Source organism: Pyrus communis, chromosome 7 (genome assembly GCF_041283825.1).
Source record: "Pyrus communis isolate YQ-2024b chromosome 7, ASM4128382v1, whole genome shotgun sequence".
Classification (NCBI taxonomy): domain Eukaryota; kingdom Viridiplantae; phylum Streptophyta; class Magnoliopsida; order Rosales; family Rosaceae; genus Pyrus; species Pyrus communis.
This window is the reverse complement of record NC_142571.1, coordinates 30,014,215-30,038,078: the sequence shown is the minus strand read 5'-3', so window position 1 is coordinate 30,038,078 and position 23,864 is coordinate 30,014,215. Positions and strand designations below refer to the sequence as shown.

At 37.3% G+C, this 23,864-nt stretch overlaps 3 protein-coding genes and 2 long non-coding RNA genes across 5 annotated transcripts; 3 read left to right on the top strand and 2 right to left on the bottom strand.

Moving 5' to 3' along the window:
* The first annotated feature begins 7,859 nt into the window (after window positions 1–7,859).
* LOC148696043 (uncharacterized) lies at window positions 7,860–9,755 on the top strand. The gene is made up of 2 exons (XR_015964259.1): window positions 7,860–8,139; window positions 9,266–9,755. It is a non-coding gene; the product is annotated as an uncharacterized LOC148696043 (long non-coding RNA).
* Window positions 9,756–11,188: 1,433 nt separating this feature from the next.
* LOC137734115 (uncharacterized) lies at window positions 11,189–14,703 on the top strand. The gene is made up of 10 exons (XM_068473401.2): window positions 11,189–11,403; window positions 11,540–11,741; window positions 12,389–12,471; window positions 12,638–12,738; window positions 12,876–12,971; window positions 13,102–13,155; window positions 13,283–13,431; window positions 13,668–13,785; window positions 13,897–13,984; window positions 14,118–14,703. The coding sequence occupies exons 1-10, from the start codon at window positions 11,283–11,285 to the stop codon at window positions 14,312–14,314; spliced, it is 1,209 nt and encodes a 402-aa protein (XP_068329502.2). The 5' UTR covers window positions 11,189–11,282; the 3' UTR covers window positions 14,315–14,703.
* A 114-nt stretch (window positions 14,704–14,817) lies between these two features.
* LOC148696042 (uncharacterized) lies at window positions 14,818–15,762 on the bottom strand. Its single transcript, XR_015964258.1, has 2 exons — window positions 15,631–15,762; window positions 14,818–15,249 (listed from the first exon to the last, which is right to left on the bottom strand). It is a non-coding gene; the product is annotated as an uncharacterized LOC148696042 (long non-coding RNA).
* A 226-nt stretch (window positions 15,763–15,988) lies between these two features.
* Window positions 15,989–18,170, top strand: LOC137734116 (uncharacterized). The gene is made up of 4 exons (XM_068473402.2): window positions 15,989–16,130; window positions 17,504–17,576; window positions 17,670–17,725; window positions 17,836–18,170. The coding sequence occupies exons 1-4, from the start codon at window positions 16,069–16,071 to the stop codon at window positions 17,948–17,950; spliced, it is 306 nt and encodes a 101-aa protein (XP_068329503.2). The 5' UTR covers window positions 15,989–16,068; the 3' UTR covers window positions 17,951–18,170.
* Window positions 18,171–18,256: 86 nt separating this feature from the next.
* LOC137734117 (protein ABIL2-like) lies at window positions 18,257–21,824 on the bottom strand. The gene is made up of 10 exons (XM_068473403.2): window positions 21,469–21,824; window positions 20,540–20,679; window positions 20,230–20,312; window positions 19,977–20,127; window positions 19,472–19,571; window positions 19,247–19,339; window positions 19,099–19,141; window positions 18,926–19,014; window positions 18,687–18,832; window positions 18,257–18,574 (listed from the first exon to the last, which is right to left on the bottom strand). The coding sequence occupies exons 2-10, from the start codon at window positions 20,645–20,647 to the stop codon at window positions 18,404–18,406; spliced, it is 984 nt and encodes a 327-aa protein (XP_068329504.2). The 5' UTR covers window positions 20,648–20,679; window positions 21,469–21,824; the 3' UTR covers window positions 18,257–18,403.
* Window positions 21,825–23,864: the final 2,040 nt, after the last annotated feature.

Sequence of the window (23,864 nt, the reverse complement as noted above, 5' to 3'; positions counted from 1 at the left end):
AGCCACTTATGAGGCTGTGAAGGAAAGGATGAATGGCGGCGTTAGAGGCATTGAAGAAGCTGCCACCATTGACATCATAGCTCTAGGATACATGGCTATTGGCGACTTGAAATTTGTTGATTCCCTACAGCCTATGGTAATTTCTTTTTTCCTTCTCTAGGGAAAGCATGTATAGTTTTTCTCTCCCATTGCCGTCTGTAAGCTGTTATTGCTCTCCTTTTTGTTGGTGCATTTTAATGGACGACCAGTTGAATGAAGTTGTTGACAGTCTGAAGGATGGTGAACCGCTTCTGGATTCAGTCCTCTTGCACATGGGGAGCATGTATTCAACTTTGGGGATGTTTGAGAAATGAATGTCTGCATACAGGAGGGCTGTCAGTAACATGGAGAACATATACGGTAAGCTCTCTTGTCAATTTGGAGCTTTTACTACTCGTAACTCAGTTGGCTGTTCCGAATTGGGTTATACGACTTCTTTGGTGAATGATACTAGGTGGTCAAATTACTCGATCTCCTTAAAATGCGTTTTAATAAAATCATGATGTATGTGACTTTGACTTTGCACGATTCCATTGTGGCTTCACTGATTGCTGCCTGCAAGATAGGAGTTTTTTTTTGTGTTTGTTGAGTGGTTATTGCCATCTTTTCTTCAGGGAAAAATAGTGTTTTTCCTACCACGCCAATTTTGGGCATGGCAAAAGTTCTCAGCTCCATCGGAAGAACTTCCAAAGCAGTAGAATTCTACAATAGTGCATTAACTCTTCTAGAATCAAGCAGAGGTGCTGAAAGTGAGGATTTGGTCATACCTTTATTTGGCCTCGGCAATCTTGAGCAAGTCCACCCTTCCTTTGGAGGCTGGCCCAAAGCCTTAAAAAAATACGCTGGCATCCAAAAAAACCCCCACCACCCCTAAAAATAGGCCAGCCCAAATTCCAAGTTAGTTTGTAAGCTAGCCCAAAATGGGTTGAGGTAGGAGCCAGCCTATTTGGCGTCATAGCATGACGTCAGTGGACAACACAAATTTTTTTTTTTGCGTTAGGCGCGTGGCCACGTGTCTTCGATAAGGCGGCAGGCGGCTAAAGGGGCGCGGGACTTGGGCCACGTGGCTAAGCCTCAGCCGTTGGATTTCCAACGGCTAGTTTTCTGGGCCATTAGATTTCCAACGGTAAAAAAAATTTGAAATTCAAACCCAACGGATAATGACACGACACAATCTGGACCGTTTGATTTTTAGGTCAACTGTCTAGATTTTTTGACTAAAAAATTTTAAAAAAATAGATACAATGTCAGAAATTAATGATATTTTTTTTTATATAAATAAAGAAAATCTCAGAAATTAAAAATAATGTTGTAAAATTGTGAGAATGAATGCCTACAGTAGTGTAATTGTTGTTATGTGATGTTTTCAAAAGAGCAATAATGTGTAATTGTTGTTATATGAAGTTTTAAAACATAGCAATCATTTCATTTTTGGTTTGTCACATATGTAACTCTATATAAAGAACATTTCGTGTGTGATTACAATACACAACAAAGAAAATAAGTGAAAGCAATAATATTAGTATCTCTCCCTTCCTCTTTTTCCTGCAATTTTTTTGTGTTATAGTTACGAAACTTAATAGTGTGATATTTCCGCTCCTCTCCTGTCCTTAGCAAAGATTATCTTTATAACTTTTGCTTATTTATAACACGTTATCAACACAACTCTCTAACCTTAACCAGTTCTCATCTCCCTTGACTAAAAAATGCTTCCTTCAAGGATTTTATTGTTCTTCTTCCTCCTTTGCCTCACCTGCTTGATGTACCCTTGCTAAGATCTGCTAGTACCGTATCTGCTCCTAGTTCTCAATATAACAATTACTTATATTTTTTATTTCTTGTTTGGTGTACCTTCTGACTACTAACCCAGTGTTTATTTATGTTGATTTTACTGCGATCAAAGATGGTGCGGTACAATCGCCCATCTTGAACTGCAGATTTAATTTTATTGCAATTTTAGGTGGTGCGGTATAATCGTCCACCCTGCACTGCATATTTAAATTTTCCTATTGCTTGAGTGGTGCAGTATAATCACCCACCCTATACTATATTGTTTCAATGAGAGCGGTGAGGTACAATCACCCTCCTCAATAATCATGTAAATTTCGAGCCTAAAGGTTCGAGTGCTTATCATTTTAGCTTGAAGATCAAAATGAAAAATTTGTAAAAACCAAAAGTTCTAACACTACATTCCTCCATTATACATATTATTGTAAGTTCTTACACATCTCATTTTTCTTTAAGAAAAAAAAATGGCAAACTTGGCAAAACTTGATTTTGTTGCCCTGGATGTTAATGGGAAGAACTACCTTATCTGGGTAATGGATACCAAGATTCATCTAGAGGCAGGAAATCTTGGAGAAACTATCAAAGAGGAAAACAGTGCATCTTCTCAAGATCGAGCAAAGACCATGATCTTTATCCGTTGTCACCTTGATGAAGGACTGAAGAACGAGTACCTAACAGTTGAAGATCTATTAGTCATCTGGAAGACATTGAGAAATAGATACAATTACCAGAAAACAGTGATTCTTCCAATGGCTTATTATGAGTAGACAAACCTAAGGATCCAGGATTTCAAGTCAGTTGCTGAGTACAACTCTGCAATATTCAGAATTAGCTCATAGATGAAGCTTTGTGTGGAGACCATCACTGAGGAAGATATGCTAGAAAAGACTTTTAGCACTTTTCATGCCTTCAACGTGCTCCTGCAACAACAGTATAGAGAGCGAGACTTTACTGAGTACAACCAGTTGATATCGATGCTCCTTGTTGCTGAACAAAACAATGAGCTTATGATGAAAAATCATCAGTCCCGACCTACTGGATCGACGACATTCCTAGAAGTGAATGCTGCTTCCCTTGAAGTGAATACCATATCATCTCGTGACAATAATTACAAACGACGATGTGGCCACATGTGAGGATGGTGGAATGCGAAAGGCAATAATCATGGTGTCCAATTTTACAACCAGAGTACAAGGCATAATTCAGGCTTGAGCCTCAAAAATGTAAATAGTCATAAAGGTGAAGCTCATATGAATATCACTCCTAGAAATCTTGAAAGAGCCTGCCATATGTATAGTGGCAATGAGCATTGGGCGCATATTTGTCGTATCCCAAAACATCTGGTGGACTTGTATCAAACCTCTTTCAAGGAAAAATGTGTCGAAACCAATTTCCTCGACCAGGCTAAACCAATGGATGTACCTGATCCAGTGTGCGATTTATCAAGGCAATTGAACACAACCCACTAGAATGTTTTAGACTTCATTATGGAGAGAGGGAATGAAGTGTATTAATCCGATTGAATCATTCTGTTTGATGTACTCATATTATTGTTTTCACTTTTTTTTTCTTTACTGTGTATTGTAATCACACACTGAGTGCTCTTTATATAGAGCCACATCCATAACAAATAAAAAAATGAAATGATTGCTCTTTTTGAAACATTCACACAACAATTACACTACTATTTCTCTTTTGAAAAACATCACATAACAACAATTACATTAATGTGAGCATTCATTCTCACAATTTTACAACATTCCCCCTTAGATGCCCACATATCAACATTAGTTGCCTCGTTAAAACCTTGCTCGGATTGTTGATATAGTGTTAAGTATGCTTACGCGCCCAATACCCATTGCCACCACACCTATGGCAGGTTCCTTCAGGATTTTTATGAGTACTATTCATATGAGCTTTACCTTTGTGGCGATTTATATTTTTGAAGCTCGAGCCTAAATTATGCATTGGACCCTGGTTGTAAAATTGGACATCATGAGTCTTGCGTTTCTCGTTCCACCAATCTCGCATGTAGTCACGTCTTTGTTTGTAATGATTGCCACGAGAGGATGTGATATTCACTTCAAAGGAAAAAACATTCACTTCTGGGAATGACGCCGATCCAGTAGGTCGGGACTGATGATTTTTCATCAAGAGCTTATTGTTTTGTTTAGCTACAAGGAGCACCGATATCAGCTGGTTGTACTCAGTAAAACATCGTTTTCTATAGTGCTGTTGCAGGAGCACGTTGGAGGCATGAAAGGTGCTGAAAGTCTTTTTCAACATATATTCCTTAGTGATGGTCTCCCCACAAAGTTTCATCTGGGAGCTAATTCTAAATATTGTAAAGTTGTACTAAGAAGTTGACTTGAAATCCTGAATCCTTAGGTGTGTCCACTCATAACGAGCCATTGGATGAATCACTATTTTCTGGTGATTGTATCTATTTCTCAATGCCTTGTAGAAGGCTAATGGATCTTCAACCGTTAGGTACTCGCTTTTCAATCATTCATTAAGGTGACAACAGATAAAGATCACGGTCTTTGCCTGATCTTGAGATGATGCACTGTTTTCCTCCTTGATAGTTTCTCCAAGATTCCCTGCCTTTAGATGAATATTGGTATCCACTACCCAGGTAAAGTAGTTCTTCCCAGTAACATCCAGGGCAACAAAATCAAGTTTTGTTAAATTCGTCATTTTCTTTTCTTTAAGAAAAATGAGATGTGTAAGAATTTGCAATAATATGTATTATGGAGGAATGTAGTGTTAGAACTTCTGGTTGTTACAAATTTTTCAGTTTGATCTTCAGACCAAAATGATAAGCACTCGAAACTTCAGGCTCGAGATTTACATGATTAATGAGAAGGGCGATTGTACCGCATCATTCTCATTGAAACAATATAACATAGGGTGGACGATTATACCGCACCACCTAAAATTGCAGTAAAATTAAATTTGCAGTTCAAGATGGGCGATTGTACCGCACCATCTTTGATCACAATAAAATTAACATAAATAAACACTGGGTTAGTAGTCAGGAGCTACACCAAACAAGAAACAAAAAATATAAGTAATTGTTATATTGAGAACCAGGAACAGGTGTGATGCTAGTAGATCTTGGCAAAGGTATATCAAGCAGGTGAGGCAGATGATGAAGAAGAATAATAAAATCCTTGGATGAAACATTTTTTGGTGAAGGGAGATGAGAACTGGTTAAGTTTAGAGAATTGTGCTGATAACGTGTTATAAATAGGCAAGAGTTAGAGAGATAACATTTGCTAGGGACAGGAGAGAAACTAGTGCAAAATATCGCATTGTTTAGTTTCGTAACTATAACACAAAAAAATTGCAGGAAAAAGAGGAAGGGAGAGATACTGATATTATTGCTTTCACTTCTTTTCTTTGTTGTGTATTGTTATCACACACATAGTGCTATTTATATAGTGCCACATCCGTAACAAACCAAAAGTGAAATTATTGCTCTTTTGAAAACATCACATAACAACAATTATACTTTTGTGGGCATTCATTCTCACAAATTTACAACAAGTATCCCTCTCTTCCTCTTTTTTCTGCAATTTTTTTTTGTGTTATAGTTACGAAACTAAACAGTGTGATATTTTGCACCCGCTTCTCTTCTGTCCCTAGTAAAGGTTATCTCTCTAATTTTTACCTATTTATAACAAATAAAAAAATAAATTTTTTATTATTTTATAATAATAAATTAATAATATTTTAGTAAAATGGACTATGCTATTTAGTTTTAGGGATAGAGATGCACTTGGCCAATTATTATTTATTGCAGTCAATTACTATTCATTTAGGTAGATTAAATGAATTTGGATCAACTCATTTTTTAAGGGTGAAGTTGCTCATAAAGAAGGAAAGTCTACCGAGGCAGAAACTCCTTTTCTAAGGTTTAATTGCTTTCCCCTTCTTTGTAGAATGGATTACTTTGCTCCTTGTGCACTGGCTGGTTCTTAGCCGGTTGAGTTTGATCACTTTCATTCTTTCTTGTCGTTCAGAGTTTTGAACATATACAAAAAATTATATGGAGAAAATGATGGACGAGTTGGAATGGCTATGTGCTCCCTGGCCCATGTGAAGTGTGAAATCTGACTCTCTGTGTGTGCTGTGTGTTGATCTCTCTCTCTCTCTCAATAGCTTCTCAGTTGCAAGGCTCTAATTCATTACAGGAAATGCAAATGAAGCCATCTCTTTATATAGAAAAGAGATAATTGAACATTGCGATTATTCAAAGCTAATTTCATAAGTTTCTGTAAAGCATATTGTGCTGCCGTTGTATGATAGTGGCGGTTGTTTAGTTATTACTCTTTGACTAGATGTTGTCGGGTACACTTGGTAGATGTTGTAATTTTTTCTAATCGTAAAACCTACAGTTTCTCTCTCTTTTAGCATATGAATTTGACAGGTGCTTGTGGAGGAAAGGAAGGCCGAGAGCTGCTGGAGGAATGTCTGATGATCATAGAGAGACTTAAGGGTAAAGAGGACCCGAGCTCAGCGACACACCTTATTAATCTTGCAACTTCGCATTCACGCTCAAAGAATTATGTGGAGGCTGAGCGCTTGCTGAGGGCAAGTGTGCAGATCTTAGCAAAGACAGTGGGGCCTGATGAACAATCCATCACGTTCCCAATGCTGCACCTCGCCCTTACACTTGAAACGGGACGAAGAAGATGAACAGCTTGACCTGGAGGCTTTGTGCATTCATGAAAAAGCATTTGGAAAGGGACTCCCTTCCCGTTGGTAATGTTGTCGTTTTCCTTAAGCTCAAATAAATTATAGTGTCATTTCACATTTGTTCTTCGTCTGATGAGTTATGAATGATGTATTTGACAGCGGAGGCTCTCGTCTGTTTGGTGTCAATTCAAACCAGATTAACCAAGGACGACGAATCGTTACTCGGTCACCTGAAGAGGGTTTTGAGCATCCAAGAGAAAGAGTTCGGTCCCGAGAGCGAGGAGGTAACTGTTGAGAGTTGTCCCACATCGGTGAGGGACAAGGTTTGCTATGTGCTTATATGGTCTTGGGCTACTCCCCATATTGCCAATTGTTTTTATGGTGGAACCTCAATTTCATCATGGTATCAGAGCGGGTTGTTCTCGTGTGAAGCCAAACGGCCACACGCGCTCCACGTCATCTAGTTGTTGTCCACGTGTAGGCTTGAAAATCCGCCGCACATGCGGGGGCGTGTTGAGAGTTGTCCCACATCGGTGAGGGACAAGGTTTGCTATGTGCTTATATGGTCTTGGGCTACTCCCCATATTGCCAATTGGTTTTATGGTGGAACCTCAATTTCATCAGTAACGATCACCTTGAAAAAAATTGTATTCTACTTGGACAAACTAGGGAGGAAAAACGACTTTTCCCTTTGCAGAGAAGATTGTCTGCACTTCGATTAATTCGTTCAGTAATCTTTATAATCTAAACTTTAATTTGTTTGGCACCGATAGTTCCGGCGGGCATCGTTCATGAAGTCAGACAACAATAATTTGGAGAGATTTTTTTAGTATAATCGTTACACAAGGTGGTACATCACGTGTCACCATATAAATGGTGAGATATGTGTGTTAAAAAGTTAATAACTTAAAAATTAAAATTTTCCACCACTTACGTAAAAACACATGATGTACTATTCGTATTTCTATCACAACTAAAAATTTCTTAATAATTTGGGTGTTGATAGTGAGTTACAATAGGAAGTGAGACTCTTCATCAATTTTTATGCAAATATTATAAAATATCGTGTTAAAAATAAGAGGTGGCGGAGTTCATGGAGAGTCCTATTTTTGAAAGAACAACTAATCATATTTATGAGAAGGGCGATTTGAATTCGACTGGGAGGAGTGACTACATTACGCTTAATTAGTTGATCTAACCATATTCTAATCTACGGGAAGCGAGAATCAGTCTAAATATAATGGGCAAGCACACTACTCTCAATGACGATAACTAAGTCAATTTCCCACCAACGAGGCAACGAACATGTAATTTCCCACCAAAATTAGGACCTGGTACATTCTCCACATCGCGGTACAACCCACTTCAGTACAACGTACTACTCCATTCAAATGAATTCGCACTAAGTTTCAGACTTTGATATTTTTGGATATGTATACCCTTTAAGTTGTAAACGGATATTACCGACTTGCAATATTATAGCTAGCAAGCAAGCGACGGTGATGTAGGAGGCAAGAAAGGAGGAAGAGGAGGTCTCTCTGTCGTCTGCATCTTCTTTTCCGGATCTCAGAAAACGTATGTCAAACCCAGTATTCCCATCTCCTTTTTAAGGTAGTTTTCTCTTTGTTTTCAAAATTTTCAGATGAAAGTTCAATGCTTTATTGCTCAATCTGTGTTCTTTGAATGGGGTTTTCTAGTTTCCATTTGATTTTTTTAAATTTTATGGAGTGATTTGAGTTGGGTTTGGTGTAAATTTTCCATCTTTTTTATAAAAAAATTGACGTTTCTGTATGAATCTGAGACCAATTTCCACTTACAGTAACAGAATATATATAGCATGAACTAACTTGGCATATGTCAATTTTGATTAGGTCTTCAGTGTGTGTACTAAATTATCGTAGATTATTCAATTATATAATCTGGTTTGATTTTAGATTCCTAATTTTTAGGAGCGATATTCTACTTTAAACTAATCTAAATTGCGGTAGGGGGACTCGAATTAAGGTGCATAGCCTCTAGGCTCTAGCCAATGTTGCTATGCCCACGACCACCGAGTGCTTAGATTTCCAGTTAAAAGTTACAACACTGAATATAATTGACTTGATGTTTGTTTTGGTTTTACTTGTAGTTGTACTACTAGTTTGAGTCTTGTAAGTATAGAAAAAGAATATGATGATACTATTGTAGGTTGATCTATATTAATCTATATTAAATTAACCCGCATTACAATACAATTTTATACACTACAATAACAATGTTAGATGGTATGGTAGAAAGAAATAGTAATTTGTATGAGTATATATTCTAAAAATTAATTGATATGGGTCAACCATTCCTATTGATGATTAAATTTTTTTTTTGAATACGTCCTTGAATTCATTCGGGACGTGAGCAAAACTCATATCGGAGAAGAAAATGGCCCATGGTTTTCCTTTATTGGATGACAATAAATTTTGTTTGAAGAGGCTCATGTACGAAATGTCTTAAGGACGATTCAATTTGTTTTTAGATTTGATAATCTTGTAAATACAGTAAGGAACTTGTAGCTGAGTTCATTGTTTGATAAAAACATTCTCCCTTACATCCAAGGTCCTGTTTGTAAGTATAAGAACATGTTTTTTTTGTACATAACATTTAATTATCCATAATTTAAGCATGTAATATACGCACACGTAACCACTAACCACCAAATCTTCCTTTCCACATGATAAATGTGGGATATTATTTTTTTGGACAGGAACGATGGACGACAGCCGACCTTATCGCTATCGGACGCTCAAACCGACTATCCAACATTGAATCAACTACTTTTTAACCTGCCATGATTTTCCATTCAATCCAACCACTTGTTATCCAAAAAGGACACCCATTCAAAACAAACAGACAAGCCAAACACTGTTCCTTTGCTCTACGGAAGTGGAGCTCGATCTAGACCGACAGTGCCATATTTAGTATTCTACCATCAGACGGTGCTAATCAAGATATGTTAGGCACTAATTAGGCAGTGGTCTGGAACCTACCCATTTACGCTTAGATGGAGCTTAAGCAGGTTTAAGAAATTTATTATATATCAAATAAATAAGTGCTTATTAAAAAAAATAAAAAAATTATACTTGTATTTGATAATATGGGTATATTATTTTAATTAGGTTATTTAACATATAACATACAAATTTTTGCTTTAGTATTTTAGTGAATTTGATGTTATAAGATGAAATTTTTAAGTGTTTCTGAGTTCGTAATACTTTACGAAATATTTTTCAGATGTCTTATGAATTTATAATGAATTTTGAAAGAAATAATGATGTCAAACATATGGTATAAAAAAGAGTTATATATTATTCCTTTATTAATTAAAATGTTAGGTGACACAATTTGATTGAACAATAATTAAAAAAAAAAAGAAAAAAAAAAGAAAAATGTGGTGTCGGTCACATGAAAAATGGAGAGAAAGTTTTTCTTCTTCATTAAAACCAAGGTCCAAGAATAGCAGAGCCATGTTGTCTTCCATGTGTTCCTTTTCGTCTAAAATTATATTTTCTTCTTAGTTCGAAACTTCTGTTGCCTAGCATCTGCACAATCAACCGTCATTGTGATCTTCTCTATACCATTATGTGGTCTTCAAAGATCCTCACAGACGCTTCTTCGGACTGCCACCACCTGCCCAGATCATTAGCAAAATTTACCTCCACCAAAGCGTACATTTAATACCTGAATTAAGGAGAGTCAAACTTCTAGAATATGTGTGTTTGACAATTTGGCTAATTACTTTTGATCCTTGACCTTTTTATTTTTAGGGTTTAATTACACGATCGACGGATTAAACAATCCCATAAAAAAGACGAACACAATTGTCAAAAGAAAGTGACAACGAACCCCACGAATTGTTCTTTACAGTAACAATTAATCATACGTGGCCAAAAAAGTAATAATTTAATTATACAATTCGTTGACAAGTCAATTCAAGTCACAATTGGACCTAAGCTCATAACTGATAATTATACTTTGCAAATTTGAACCGCACTAATATTTTTCTCTAACAATTAATTTTCTAATCCACTAACGTTGTCATTATACCAAAAAAATGTGAACAATGCCCATGTGCCAAAAAAAATATATATAACAATTAATTAATTAGATTAGTTATACTTAAGTCTTTGAAACTCAATTCAAGTCTCGTTAAATTTCTTAAAACTCGAAATGTGCCGCCTAACTTCTTAATAAACTCAAATTGCTTCTCACTTCACTCCTTATTGATCGAGTTTAAAGAGTTTAATGAGACTCGAATTGAGTTTTAGGGGCATATGTGTAATTAAGCATAAATTAAAGGAAAAATTAATGAAAATGGTTTGAAATTTTTGAGTTTTAACGAAAGTAACAAAATAAAAGGTAAAATGAATAGTACTATGATTGACTTTTTAGTATAAAAATATAATTTTTCGTTAAAATAAACAATGCCGGGAGTTTTTCGTTAAAATTTTCTAAATTAAATGAACTATTACATTACATGCTAGATGCTTCCTATTCTCTTCTGATTGGGTGAGATTGTTGAATTTGACCCGATTCGGCACAGCGAAGTATTCTCCCCCACACCGAAACAACCGCTGATTATCCGCCACGTGTTCCCGCCAACCGCATCCTATGAGGACGCGGCCACATCCACCAAGCTAGCTGAACACAACGCAGACTGCTCCTCTCTCTCTCTCTCTCTCTCTCTCTCTCAAATTCTATCTTGCTCTTCCGTCCCCATTACGATGCCGTTTTGCGAGGTCGCGTCGCCGCAGAATGCCGCGGCGGACGCCAAGCTCAACCCCGGAATCAAAATCTTCTACAGAACGTACGGCCGCGGACCTACCAAGGTCCTCCTCATCATAGGTCGCTCATCTCGAAGATTTTCAATTTTTTTCTCTTTCTTTTTCTGATCGGATTTTATTTTTTATTTTATTTTTTACGAACTGGTTTCTGGCCGGAAATTTCTGGGTTGTTGATGGATTTTGCAATGGATGGACAGGATTGGCGGGGACGCACGACTCGTGGGGCCCACAGATACAGGGCCTGACGGGGTCCGTTATCCCCAATGATGACCAGAGGGCGGCAGCCGCCGATTGCTCCGACAATGAGGCTGGTTTTAGCGGCGGTGGCATCGAGGTGTGCGCCTTCGATAACCGGGGCATGGGTCGGAGCTCCATCCCCACCAAAAAATCAGAATATACGTGAGTTTTCATCACTCATTGAAAAAGTCAAATTTTTTTCAGCTCCAGCTAATTTCAAAGCATTTTGCGTCGTCCGATGCCAACTTTTAGCAGAAAAATGTTTTCAAATGTGTATTTTGCACTTTTTGTTGGCCGGAAAATTCTTCAATTGAAAGATGAAATATAAATTTTGGCCAAAAAATGTAAATAAAAATAAAAATATATATTCTTTTACATCTTTGGTGGTGGATCCCGCCAATCAAAAAGAGAAAGTTAATTGGAATCTCAAATTGACATCAGTTTTATTGGAGTAGAACACCCATTTACATCTTCCGGAAGTGTAAAATGGGATCTAAACATGATTTTTTTCATCTCTCCATCGGAGATGCTCTTACTGCTCATTTGGTGTTTGTTAAGCTCAATTTAGTGAAAAAGTTTGATTTTTTTGTTTTTTGGGACAAACGATAGGATAAGTACATCAAATTTATGTAAACTACGAAGGGGAGATTCAAATTAGGACGCTGAGGATGGAGCACACTGCTCTAGCCCACGTCTGCAAAAGTTCGATTTTTATTGAAGATTTGCAAAACGTCTTACTTACGTGTATTTCCCGAAAATATGGGAATCGAGAGCTGAGCTGATGATGTCTATTTTTCTTTTTGTTGCAGAACAAGAACAATGGCAAAGGATGCAATTGCATTGATGGATCACTTGGGCTGGAGAGAATGCCATGTCTTCGGGCATTCGATGGGTGAGTTAGTACTTTCTTTTCACCGAGGCTCGTTGAAATTCAGTAGTTTAAGTTAATACTATGCTTTTGGCACTGACTGAATTACAAATGTTTTGTTAAGTTTATTTGGATTTAAATTCGAATTCTTTAGTGTTAGACTCTTACTTGAATTTTACTACCACGACAGGAGCTATGATAGCTTGCAAATTAGCAGCAATGGTGCCCAGTAGAATTCTGTCGTTGGCTTTGCTTAATGTGACCGGAGGAGGTTTCGAATGTTTACCAAGGGTTTGTAGCTTTGTACATAACTTGTCATCGTTGTATCAAATTTACCTTTAACGTTGTTCTCGCTCCCCATGAACTAGAAACTGTACTTCAGTTTACAGTTGAAGTTGGTTGTCACTGATATGTTCAATATTTTTCAGCTTGACCGACAAACAATATCCATTGCTGTCCGTTTTTTAAGGGCAAAGACTCCTGAGCAAAGGGCGGCTGTAGACTTGGACACTCACTACTCGAAGGTTATCAGTGCTCTCGATCTGTCGTTTTGCTTTCTCTTAACTCAACATCAACAATCAGTGAAAGAAAAACCAGCTAGGAATGGTGTAAAGAAGAACAACTCTCTCACACTTTCACTGTGTTAATGTGCAGGGATATCTTGAGGAACATGTCGGATCCAAAACCAGAAGGGAAATTTTATATCAAGTAAGAAATCCGAAAGGAACTACTTATTGAATTACTTTGATTTTCGTTTCATTATTGCCAGCAATGGTTGAGCTTTGATACAATTTGTAGTACAACATCCATGCTCTGATCTGGAACTTATCTCCAGGAATATGTAAAAGGTATATCAGCAACCGGGATGCAGTCTAACCATGGTTTTGAGGGCCAAATAAATGCATGCTGGACGCATAAAATGACGCGAATGGAGATTGAATTGATCCGCTCAGCAGGATTTCTTGTTTCAGTCATCCATGGCAGGTGCAGTCAACATACCATGCAGTGCATCTCAGATGTCCTATTTTTTCCTTGTTGTATATAGTAGGAATGGAATTTGTGTGCCTACAGAAGGGCACCGGTTCATGTGTACATTTCCGTCTCTCAAACAAATCATCTCTGAAAATCAAGTTTCTGTGTGAAATTTGTCAGTTTTGATTTTCCATCTCATTACATCACATTTCTTCAAAGAACCATCTTGACATTCATTAAATTGACAGGCATGATGTCATTGCTCAAATATATTACGCAAGGAGACTGGCAGAGAAGCTGCATCCTGTTGCTAGAATGGTAGATCTTCCCGGAGGGCATCTAGTGAGTCACGAGAGGACTGAAGAGGTATATTTTGCTTGTCGTTAGTTATGAGATTTTATGGAAACATCCGTTATAAGATTCAATGATGCTTGGCGGTGGAAAGGAAATCTTATGTTAATTTGTACCATATATCAGGTAAACAAAGCTCTTATGGAGCTGATCAAGGCAACGGAAGCAAAGACCGAGCCACACGATTGGACAAATTTGCCTGAAAAAAGTTCAGGTTAGCAAATTTAACCAAAACGAAATGTTCCTTCTCTATTGTGTATAAGACCATGGACCAAATGGCAGCCTGCCTGCTGTATAGATGTCAATATCATCCGTGATTATGTGCTAATATATAGTGTCTTTTGCAGGGTGGATAGTTACAAGAATTTCGCTTATCAGAACTAGTTCCGGAGAAGGGAGAAGTGTATCGTTCATGTGCAGTGTATTCGAAAAGCTACATCTTTTCCTCTTATACCTCTTTGGCCTCTTTACATTGGCATTTGAGAATGCAAGGAGAGCCTTCAGAACTATAAAACCAGCAAGAGTTGGACATGCCATCACATAAGCTGCTGCTGATCGTGAAGAACCCCCCACGTTTTGTTCAACTGGGGTTCATTGATTTTTCATTATATCGGCGTTGGTGAAAGCTGTGTGATGTGTTCTTCCCGGAAACCCGGAAACCGGGATTTATTAACAAGAAATGAGGCATTTTATACAGACATGTTGCAATCGGAGGCAGGAACGGAGAGAGATCACAAGGGCCAATATTTAGGCAGATCTCAATCCTCAATTCACTTGCAACATATGAAGATAATAATTTTATCCATTTATACCGGAGACAAACTAGTCTTTACAGATTGTTTCGACTGTTACTATATAATTTCAACTGTTCAATTTTTTTTCGTAATTTGAAGAAAATAAAAGGGAAGAGATCTTCGCACTCCCCTTCTTTTATCTTTGCACTCCTGCTTCTTTTTCTAGTCTTACGACTTTAGGATTGAATAAATCAAAAGAAAATTAAGAGACGAAAATACCTTAGGACTTCAAAACTGAATGAATGTAAAGGAGTTTTAACAAGCAATTATAGTATTAACTCAAAACCTTTGTATCATTGTATGTAAGAAAAGCTTACATGTATGACATTTGTTTTCAAACTAGAATAGTGCGTGACGATGAATTTGTTTCACACAAGTTATACTCATGAAAAGGGTAATTTGGGAAATTGAATTATCAACTAACATATAGAATCACAATTAACTAGAGCCAATAATAATAGACACGTACCTGAGAACGAAGAAGACATGATGACCATAAATAAAGATAGTCTTCTACTCTCACAAAACTGTATGCTTATGCTTTCAATGGGATTTAGCACATCTTTAAGCGTGAATTTGGAAAGCAGGGCCATCTGCAGTTGTGATCCTCGTCGCCCGGTTGCTCCGGATACCTCTCCTGTCCCTGAAGTGGTTCGCTCCGATTGCGGCCTCTTCATATCCACCTCTTAGGAATACAATAGATCTCTAAATAACTCATAATTATCCACAATAAATCCTCCACATTATTATTTTGAATGTTTCATATAACCTATCGTTACAAAACTCTATCAACTTAACTCATACAGTCACTATTGAAATAATAGTTATGTTTATCAAAATCTTACATTGTATACGTATAACAGCAAAAATATTCATAGGATATACATGCAGCAGCATCAAATGCCGGTTAATTTACCTCAAACAAACATATCATCTTACCCGAGATACATATGTCTTTAGAATCAATAACCGTTGTTCATAAATTTGAATTTAAGACCTCTTACAAATTGAATACTGAATGTCGTTAAACCAAATGATGACGTTATAGATGAGAAAGATAACGTACCTGGCCCTTGCATGCATCTGAGAAAATTTTGTTGTTTGCTTGGATGAGAAGAAGGTGTCAAAAAATGAGTGAAAGGAAGGTAGGTTTCAGGAGAGGGAGAGAGAGAGAGAGATGCTATTGTTGTGCTGAATAATATGCCATCTCTCAAGAAACGGGAGTTTATTGGATAGTGGCATGGCTGATATACCGCTGGAATATACGCAATATATGCCTTTCGCGTCTAAAACCCCAAAAACCCAGTTTCTGTACCTTTCTCCCACCACTAGAAGTAGGGGTACTTCCGTCAGTTTAAAACTAAGAACGAAACCCTCCTCTACTACGTCGTTTCGTTTTGTTTTTCCGGAAACGCAGCGTTTAGTTGGTCTAGAAGACTAGAACCCAATAAACCCCAGCGAGACGCCCTGCTCATCGTCTCCAACTTCTCAGCTCCACAGAACCATGGCTGCAGCACCTTCTGGCACGACAATGGCAGATGCCCAAACCCAGTGGGAGTTTAGCTGGTCTCTCTCTCTCTCTCTCCTTCCTCTCTTATATACCGATATCTATTTTTCTCTCCATGTTTTTCCGTTGAAATCTCTTTACTTTTGTAATTAAAGTCAACAGTTTCACCTGGATTTTTTCTGGGTTTGATTATTTTCCTCTCTCAACCCCTCAGGAACCGAAAATTAAAGATCTTCAGTTGATTTTTTGATATGGGTTTGTTTCGATTTGTAAAACGCTCTTATCTCTATGTATATTCCTCATGAATTTGCTTTCTTGAGAATCTGTTTGAACCAATTGCAGTTTATAGTCTCTGATTTTCGAGTTCCTAGTATCTTTTTGATAATTTTGCTTCTGGGTTAATGTTTGTGTAGCTTATATGGTTGGTTTTATGGTATTTCCACTCCATTGGATTTCTCTACTGTGTGCTCCCCATTGTTGTTGTCTTAATCTTGTGTGTATGTGCTGTAGCTTACTCTTTCGTGTTAAAACCAAACTCATCTTGTTCGTTGCAATATACAATACGTGCAATAACCGATGTTCATCATTCAGAGTGTGAAATACATCTCAAATTTTTTTGTAAAAGTTGAATTGCTGCTATATTTCGATATTTCACTTCAGTGTTAGTTTTTCCAATTTTGGTTGGAGCTATTCATAGTAGCTGATGAGGTTTTAAGCTATGTTAGGGAGTAGTTCTAGAGCTGTTGGTGAGGTAGCTAGATCTAAATATGCTGAGGCGAACCTTGTTTAAAAACGTTGTGCATGGATTTTGAGATTACTTTAGATATTTTTTTGGAACAACTTGAATTGAAAAACTGCAAGGGGAAAACTATGCATCAAGGACTACGGGAGTACGTACAGTTGGGTAGCCTGGTAAACGTTTTACGAGGGCTGTTTCTCTGGGAAGCAGAGATCATGGATTCAACTGCACAAAATGGGTGTATCGGAGATGAAAATGCTTCGTTGGATGTGTGGGCACACGAGAAATGATAAGATTAGGAATGAGGATATCTGAGGTAAAGTAGGAGTAGCCGAAATTGAAGGAAAGATGAGAGAAAATTGGTTACGGTGGTTTGGACGTGTGAAATGAAGGCTTACTGACGCTCCGGTTAGAAGATGCAATTATGGGACAGAGGTTCAGGGCCGAAGGGGCAGGGGAAGACCTAGGAAGACTTTGGAAGAGACTCTAAGAAAAGACTTAGAGTACTTGGATCTAACGGAAGACGTGACACAGAACCAAGTGCAATGGCGTTCTAGGATTCATATAGCCAACCCCACTTAGTAGGAAAAGGCTTTGTTGTTGTTCTTGTTGTTGGAATCTATCTGCCTCTGTGAATTCTTTAGCCCGCACAGTAGAAACATTGTCATTAAGAAAATGAAATTCTATGTGCAGTGACTTGGAGGTAGATTTTGAGTCCGAGGAAAGTGCTTCCATTGTCTATGCAACATTAGCTGTTGATAAGGAGGTGATGCTTCATATGTTAAAACTATGTTTTGCTCAGTTCATAACTTCATATCGGTTTGATTGTTTTCGTATCTGATTCCATATGTTACTGCAGTTGCAACCAGACAAGGTGAAAAGGCAGATGTCAGTTTCCAACTGCAAGCTTTCCGTGTAAGCATTTCCGTTCGATAAAATTAATTTTCTGAACTTTTATTATACTCAGTAAATCTGCTACAAGAAAAATCTGCTGAACCCGTGGTGGTTTTTATTCTTATGTACAGGCACTTCGAGGCTGTTGAGGCGAGATTTCTTCGAGCATCATACAGTGCTTTGTTAGATGCGTTGACACTCGCCACGAAAACAATTGAAGAATTTGGAAATGGATTGGAACTGTGAGCAGTTAGCTTTGCTAGTTTTTCAATGAAAGGGTTTGTAACACAATTATTCAAAGCATGAATTGTAGTTTGATTACTTGGCATACGACCTATAGCATTCAGCAATATGCTGTACAAAGCATTTAAACGCGATTTATGTGTCGTTGGATGTACAATCCCTCCATTGAATGCATTATGCTACTGAACCCCATAATTTATGATTGATTATGAAGTTTCGCACAGATTTGGCGCTTTTCGAAGGCGCAATCGAACGACAATGTATTTCCTCTCGACATAATAGCTTTGAGAAGTCTCTTGCCAAGCAAACTTCTGAAATGGGAAGTAATATTGATATATACACCATACTGTCTATAAATTTGAAAACGTACATTGCTCTATGGAAAGGAAAAGGTAATCAAACGAATGCGAAAGCTGGAAGCGGCAATTTTCTGCTTCCAATGTCCGTTCTCAATATCTAGTATTCATCCAAGTACGTGTATAACATGTCATCTTTCTTCGACTTTCGCCGGCTAAGCAAGGCCTTGAGTAGCCGTTTACTTTTGCTGGTGTATTGTTCAACCTCCCTGCCATTATCTCTTTCAGCAGGTAATCGCATTGAAGCTGACTTCCGAGGCTCCGAAGGGTGCTGTATATACATAAACATCTCAGTTAACGATTATCACAACAAAGGGAACCGTAATTTCAGAAGAACGGACACTCGGTAAACATTGTAAAAGTAGTTCTAGTCTTAGACTCACCCGTCGTCTGGCATTAGCAGGATTTGGAGTTGTCGGCCTACTTGAGTTCGGGGTAGTTGACCGACTTTTGTTTGGGGTCGTTGGCCTACTTGCAAGAGATCCAGACCGTAAAAGTGGAAATCGATGAGGTGAAACTGTTCGCTTGTCTGATTTGATAGTGAACATCATAAAAATCAGATTACTAATATCCAATTCACTACAACGGTGTCAATATCGCAATTTCTAAAATTCATACTCACCTGATTCTTTTTTAGGCATGGTAGAGGTAAAAGAAAAAACTCCACATCGCTGGGGAGGTTGTGGAGAAGGAGACGGAGAACGCCCTTTGCTGCATAAAACATGACTATCGTTAATGAGAAAGGAAATTGGGTCACCAACTTGGTTCAAGCAAAGATACGGCAGTAATATTTACCTGACTGTACATGGTGGGGTTTCTCTAATTGTAGCGCGAACAGCTTTAGGAATTGAATCAGATTATAACAAGAACCAGAATATGTTAAACTCATGCTTAGTCACACGCACTGAAACAAGATGGGAGATTGGGAGATAGAGCATCCTACCATTCCGAAATTGATGCCATTCGTCTTCATCATCTAGGTTGCATCCTTGGTATTTGGATTTAGTTCTGCTGCCTCCGTGCATGGTCTCACTAACTGAAAGTGATTTTGAGTTGTGAGAATTTTTGTTCATTTATATCTCCGTATTTCCAAAAAAAAAAAAATTAGTCATACAAAATGTGTTGTATAGTTTGCAAAAGTAAATTGAGAGGATGGGTGTGTACTTGCCTGGAAAGATGTACCGCTTGTGGTATTTAGGAGTATCTATAATCGACGACTGTTGAGAAAGACCCTCATGATCGATGTATTCTTGACATGTCCTTATCCTCTAAAAGAAACATAAAAGAGTATTGGGACTGAAAAATATAGCTAGAAATTAACGGATTGAATTGAAAAGAGTCGACTTAGGCTTTCCTAAAAGGAATGACTACTCTTTCTGTAGCACCAGAATTCCATCAAATCAACCTACGGAACAATGGTTTAAAAAGGTGATGCGAAAAAATTGTTTTCCTGACAGACGATTATCATGTAAAACTTTTGAAAACTGAGCTACGAACCTACGTAGTAGACTCATTATCTTATACCACAGAACCCAAAAGGCATTTTCCACTGATCATTTCAAACAGAAACACATATCAGACCAAGCTTGTTCAAGATTTCTTTCTAAAATTAGACCTGAATCATAAATGTCTACCAGATGTTGACAAATTCATTATTTCAACCGTTACCTTACCTGTTCAATGCAAGATACCCGAAATTCTGTGCCAGAAACTTCATCCACCTTTTCATCAAAGAGATCGTTAACCTTATATGTAACAGAACCCAAATGATCCACCGTATTCACGAGAGCCTTAATGGCATAATCTTTCAATGTTTCTACCACTCTGCACAACAAAAGGATTTTTGTTTAATTTAAAAAAAAAATATTAAGGATGGAAAGAATTAGCATTACAAAACCCTGACTGCAAGGAACCCGAACAACTCACATTTGTTTCTGGTCATCATTTGTGTATGACAGTTCAAAGTACTCTGCTGCGGAGTACAATTGTCTTCTCAAATTCTTCAAATCCTGAAAAAATAATGCAATGCACAAAGAAAATCACACAACTTCAGTTGCAAGGGATTTTTGCACTATAACAGGCTAACATCTCCCGAATTCTGATATTTATAATTGAGGTATACGGAAAACCAAAAAGTATTTCGGGAAGATAATAAAAGCCCATACAATTTCATTTCACTCAACTTGCAAAACTAAGAACCAACTAAAACAGTAATACTTAAGCAAAAGAGGAGTACCTTGAGACTATCAGAGAAGAGCAAGCTCTGATGCATAGAAACCTCATCAAAATTAGATGCTACCCGTGGGATGGGCATTGTAGAGGTAGGCATCGTTCCCACGAGCATAAACTTCGAAAGCGATCCAAGATATCCTTATGCTGCAAACAATCAAGATAAGAACATTTGAAGTTACAGTGTGGTAAATGCACAACTCAGCCCCCGAAACCCACCAAATATCGAAAATTAAGTAAACCAAATCCTTCCAAAGAGAAAGAAACTCTGAGAGAGAGAGAGAGGGAAGGAGGGAGGGAGGAAGAGTTAGGTTATGCACCAATGAAAACTCCATTCCAACTTTAAAAATTTTAGACTCAAATAAAATCACCTGGTTTGTGTCTTTGCAAGAAAGAGAGGAGCCTCTCCTTAAACAATTAATTAATAAAATACCCCAATCAACTATTTTAATTAGAGAATAGTCCTACCAGAGATAAAAAGTATAATGGGAATAAGAAATTCAACAACATAAAAGCTTAGTGCTTTGCCTCATCTCATCAACCATTTCAGACAAGAAAATCACAACAATATACTAAACATTTCACAACACTTTAAAGCTCATTTAGCTGTCAAATTTCAGCTCCCTCTCTTTGATTGCTGAGATAATTCTGGGTTTTCAGGCTATTTTTTTTCAAAATTCAAATGGGTAATCTGGAACACAAAAGAATATGAAAATAAGATAGAAATAGTGGCCTACCGATCCTAAAAAGCATCAAACTTTGTCAAATTCATCACCCTTTTCTCTGTTACAGAAGGTAATTTTGCAAATGATAAAAAATTACAGTACACTTGAGCAGTTGGGCATTATCTCAGCTGAAAGTTCTTACCTTTCTTCTGTCTCTTGAACACAGTAACAAAAATTCCAATTGGGTAAGTTTTTGAAAGCAATATCTAACCTGGTAACTTTTTCCAGTGCAAGTTCTTCTGGAGCTGAAAGTAGAACTACCCAGAAGGCAAAAATTCAGAAGCCGACTGATTCGAATTCAAAGTTTGAAACTTGTGGAGTGTATGAAACCTAAATGGCGAGGAAGAAGAAGGACATAAATAGGGGGCTCGTTTGAAAGTGGACCGTTTTGGTTTGGTACAAGATTTGACTAATCCAAAAGAAAACGACAGCTCTTCTCTATAGTTTTGGAGATTCTACTTGAGGACTAAAAAAAAAAAAGCAGAGAGAGAGCGGGGAAGAGGAGGGAGAGCGTGGAGGGACATCCATCAAGACTAGCATGTCTGTAGGCAGCGATTCTGAGGCAGTTTTTATTTTTTATGAGCAGAAGTCTTACCTTTTGGTGGCAAGAACGCTGTAAACTTTAAAAAATAATTCAGTTACTTATATTTTAACGTTTGCTGCAATAGATTATGTTTCTGATACACTAAAAAGTTTATTTATCTTTACTCATTAGCGACTTTGTGGGTAGTGACTGTAAACTTTAAAAAATAATTCAATTACTTATATTATAACTTTTGGTGTAATAGGTTGTGTTTCTGATATACTGAAAAGTTTATTTATCTTTACTCATTAGCGACTTTGTGGGTCCTACCTTCTTGTTAGTGCTTTATTTTCGTTTATCTTTTCGGAGTATTTTTGCTCACCATTTTAATTATGGTGTATGCTCATCATACACCTTAGCATCCGATATGTGTCTTTTTAACTAATTATGGTTAACTTTACTAATAAATGTCCTTTTCTAATTTTGAAAAAAATTAATCATAGTTAGTTGAAGGGACACATATTGAATGATAAGGTGTATGATGAGTATAAACGATAATTTATCGTGGTGAGCAAAAATGCATCTTTATCATTTTATCGATAAGTTAGGGGCCCACTTTGTATAACGCATTTTATCGATAAGTTAGGGGCCCACTTTGTATAACACAAACGGTGGACCACATCCAAAACCAAAAATTGGAAATTGCGATGTTTTTTCTTCCACTTCTTGTTCTTGAGATGGAGGAGATGAGCCTATTTTGTTGGGTTTCCCACTTCCACTTGTGGTGGTGGTGGTGGAGGGAAAGAGGTTCATGGGTTCCATCTTTTCTCATAAAATGATTTGAAATTTTGAGTCTTTGAATATTTTGGACTTCGTGGAAATTTCTCCATAAAAAACCCTAACTTTTTTCTAGACAAGTTTGATAGGTTTAATTTTTTTTGTCGACATTATGGAAACTTCACTGTAACAATATCTTAAACAAATTGTGGCATAATTTTATTTTTCTTGCGTGGCAAACATAATTAACTTAAAATACTGTTCCAAGAAAATCCAATTTTAAGAAAGTTTCCTCAATTAGTAGACATGCGTAATTAACTTAAAAGGATGCTCCAGTAAAATTCAATTTTAGGGAAGTTTCTCGATTGGGAGGGAAATGGTACGCTGCTAGGCCCGCCGAAGGCCTTGTAATTGATTTTGTAAGGCAAGGAAAGCTGCTGTTATACGGTTAGAAGTTCTCCCGAGTTATACTAGTAGTGCCTGTACTACTACACATATAATATAACACACATGTGAAATGCCAAGGAGACTATTTTGATAGTCGGACTCTCCATAGATCATTTGTCATCTTATAGTTTAATGTCAATTTTCGTACTAACATTATAAAATATTATGCAAAAAAAATAAGACAACAGAAAGTCCATGAGAATTTCACTTTCGAAATAGTCATTTTATCATTTCTTAACACACATTGGATTGGATGAGGAAAAATGTGGGTGTTGAAAAGCACATGTCAATGACCACGCACGCATGCTGTTGGTAAAAGCCCAAGTACGTGACTTGGCGGCACTTATCATGCCTCATTAAACAAGGTCACCGAGGACAAGTAGAAGAAGAAGAGGAGACCCCAACATAACATCATTTTCAACTTCTGACTCTATACATATGTAAGTTAGGTTAGTTAATCAAAGCGCATAAGTGTTTTCTCGTATCTTTTACGGGTTCAAATTCTCACCCTACAAAGCATGCAGGTTTATTCGTTGCTTAAGGTTCAAGGTGACCCACCACCGTTGAAAATAAAATCAAAGGTATTGATTGATTTGGAGTACATAGCTAATGCGGATCCTACTGAATACCTCGTTTGCTACCTTTTTTTCTTTTTCTTTTTCAACCCATAAACCTTCCGGGGCTTTTGGAGTTGTGGACTTGTAAGTTTCAGCCATTTTCTTTTGTTTTTGGGAATAATTATGGCATGATTGGTGGTAATTGAGTTGTGGGGGTCGTGCAAAATCAAAAGACAAATAAATAAGCAACATAAGTACATAACATGATTTGGTTTTGGGATAGGATTTTTCACATCCGATTGT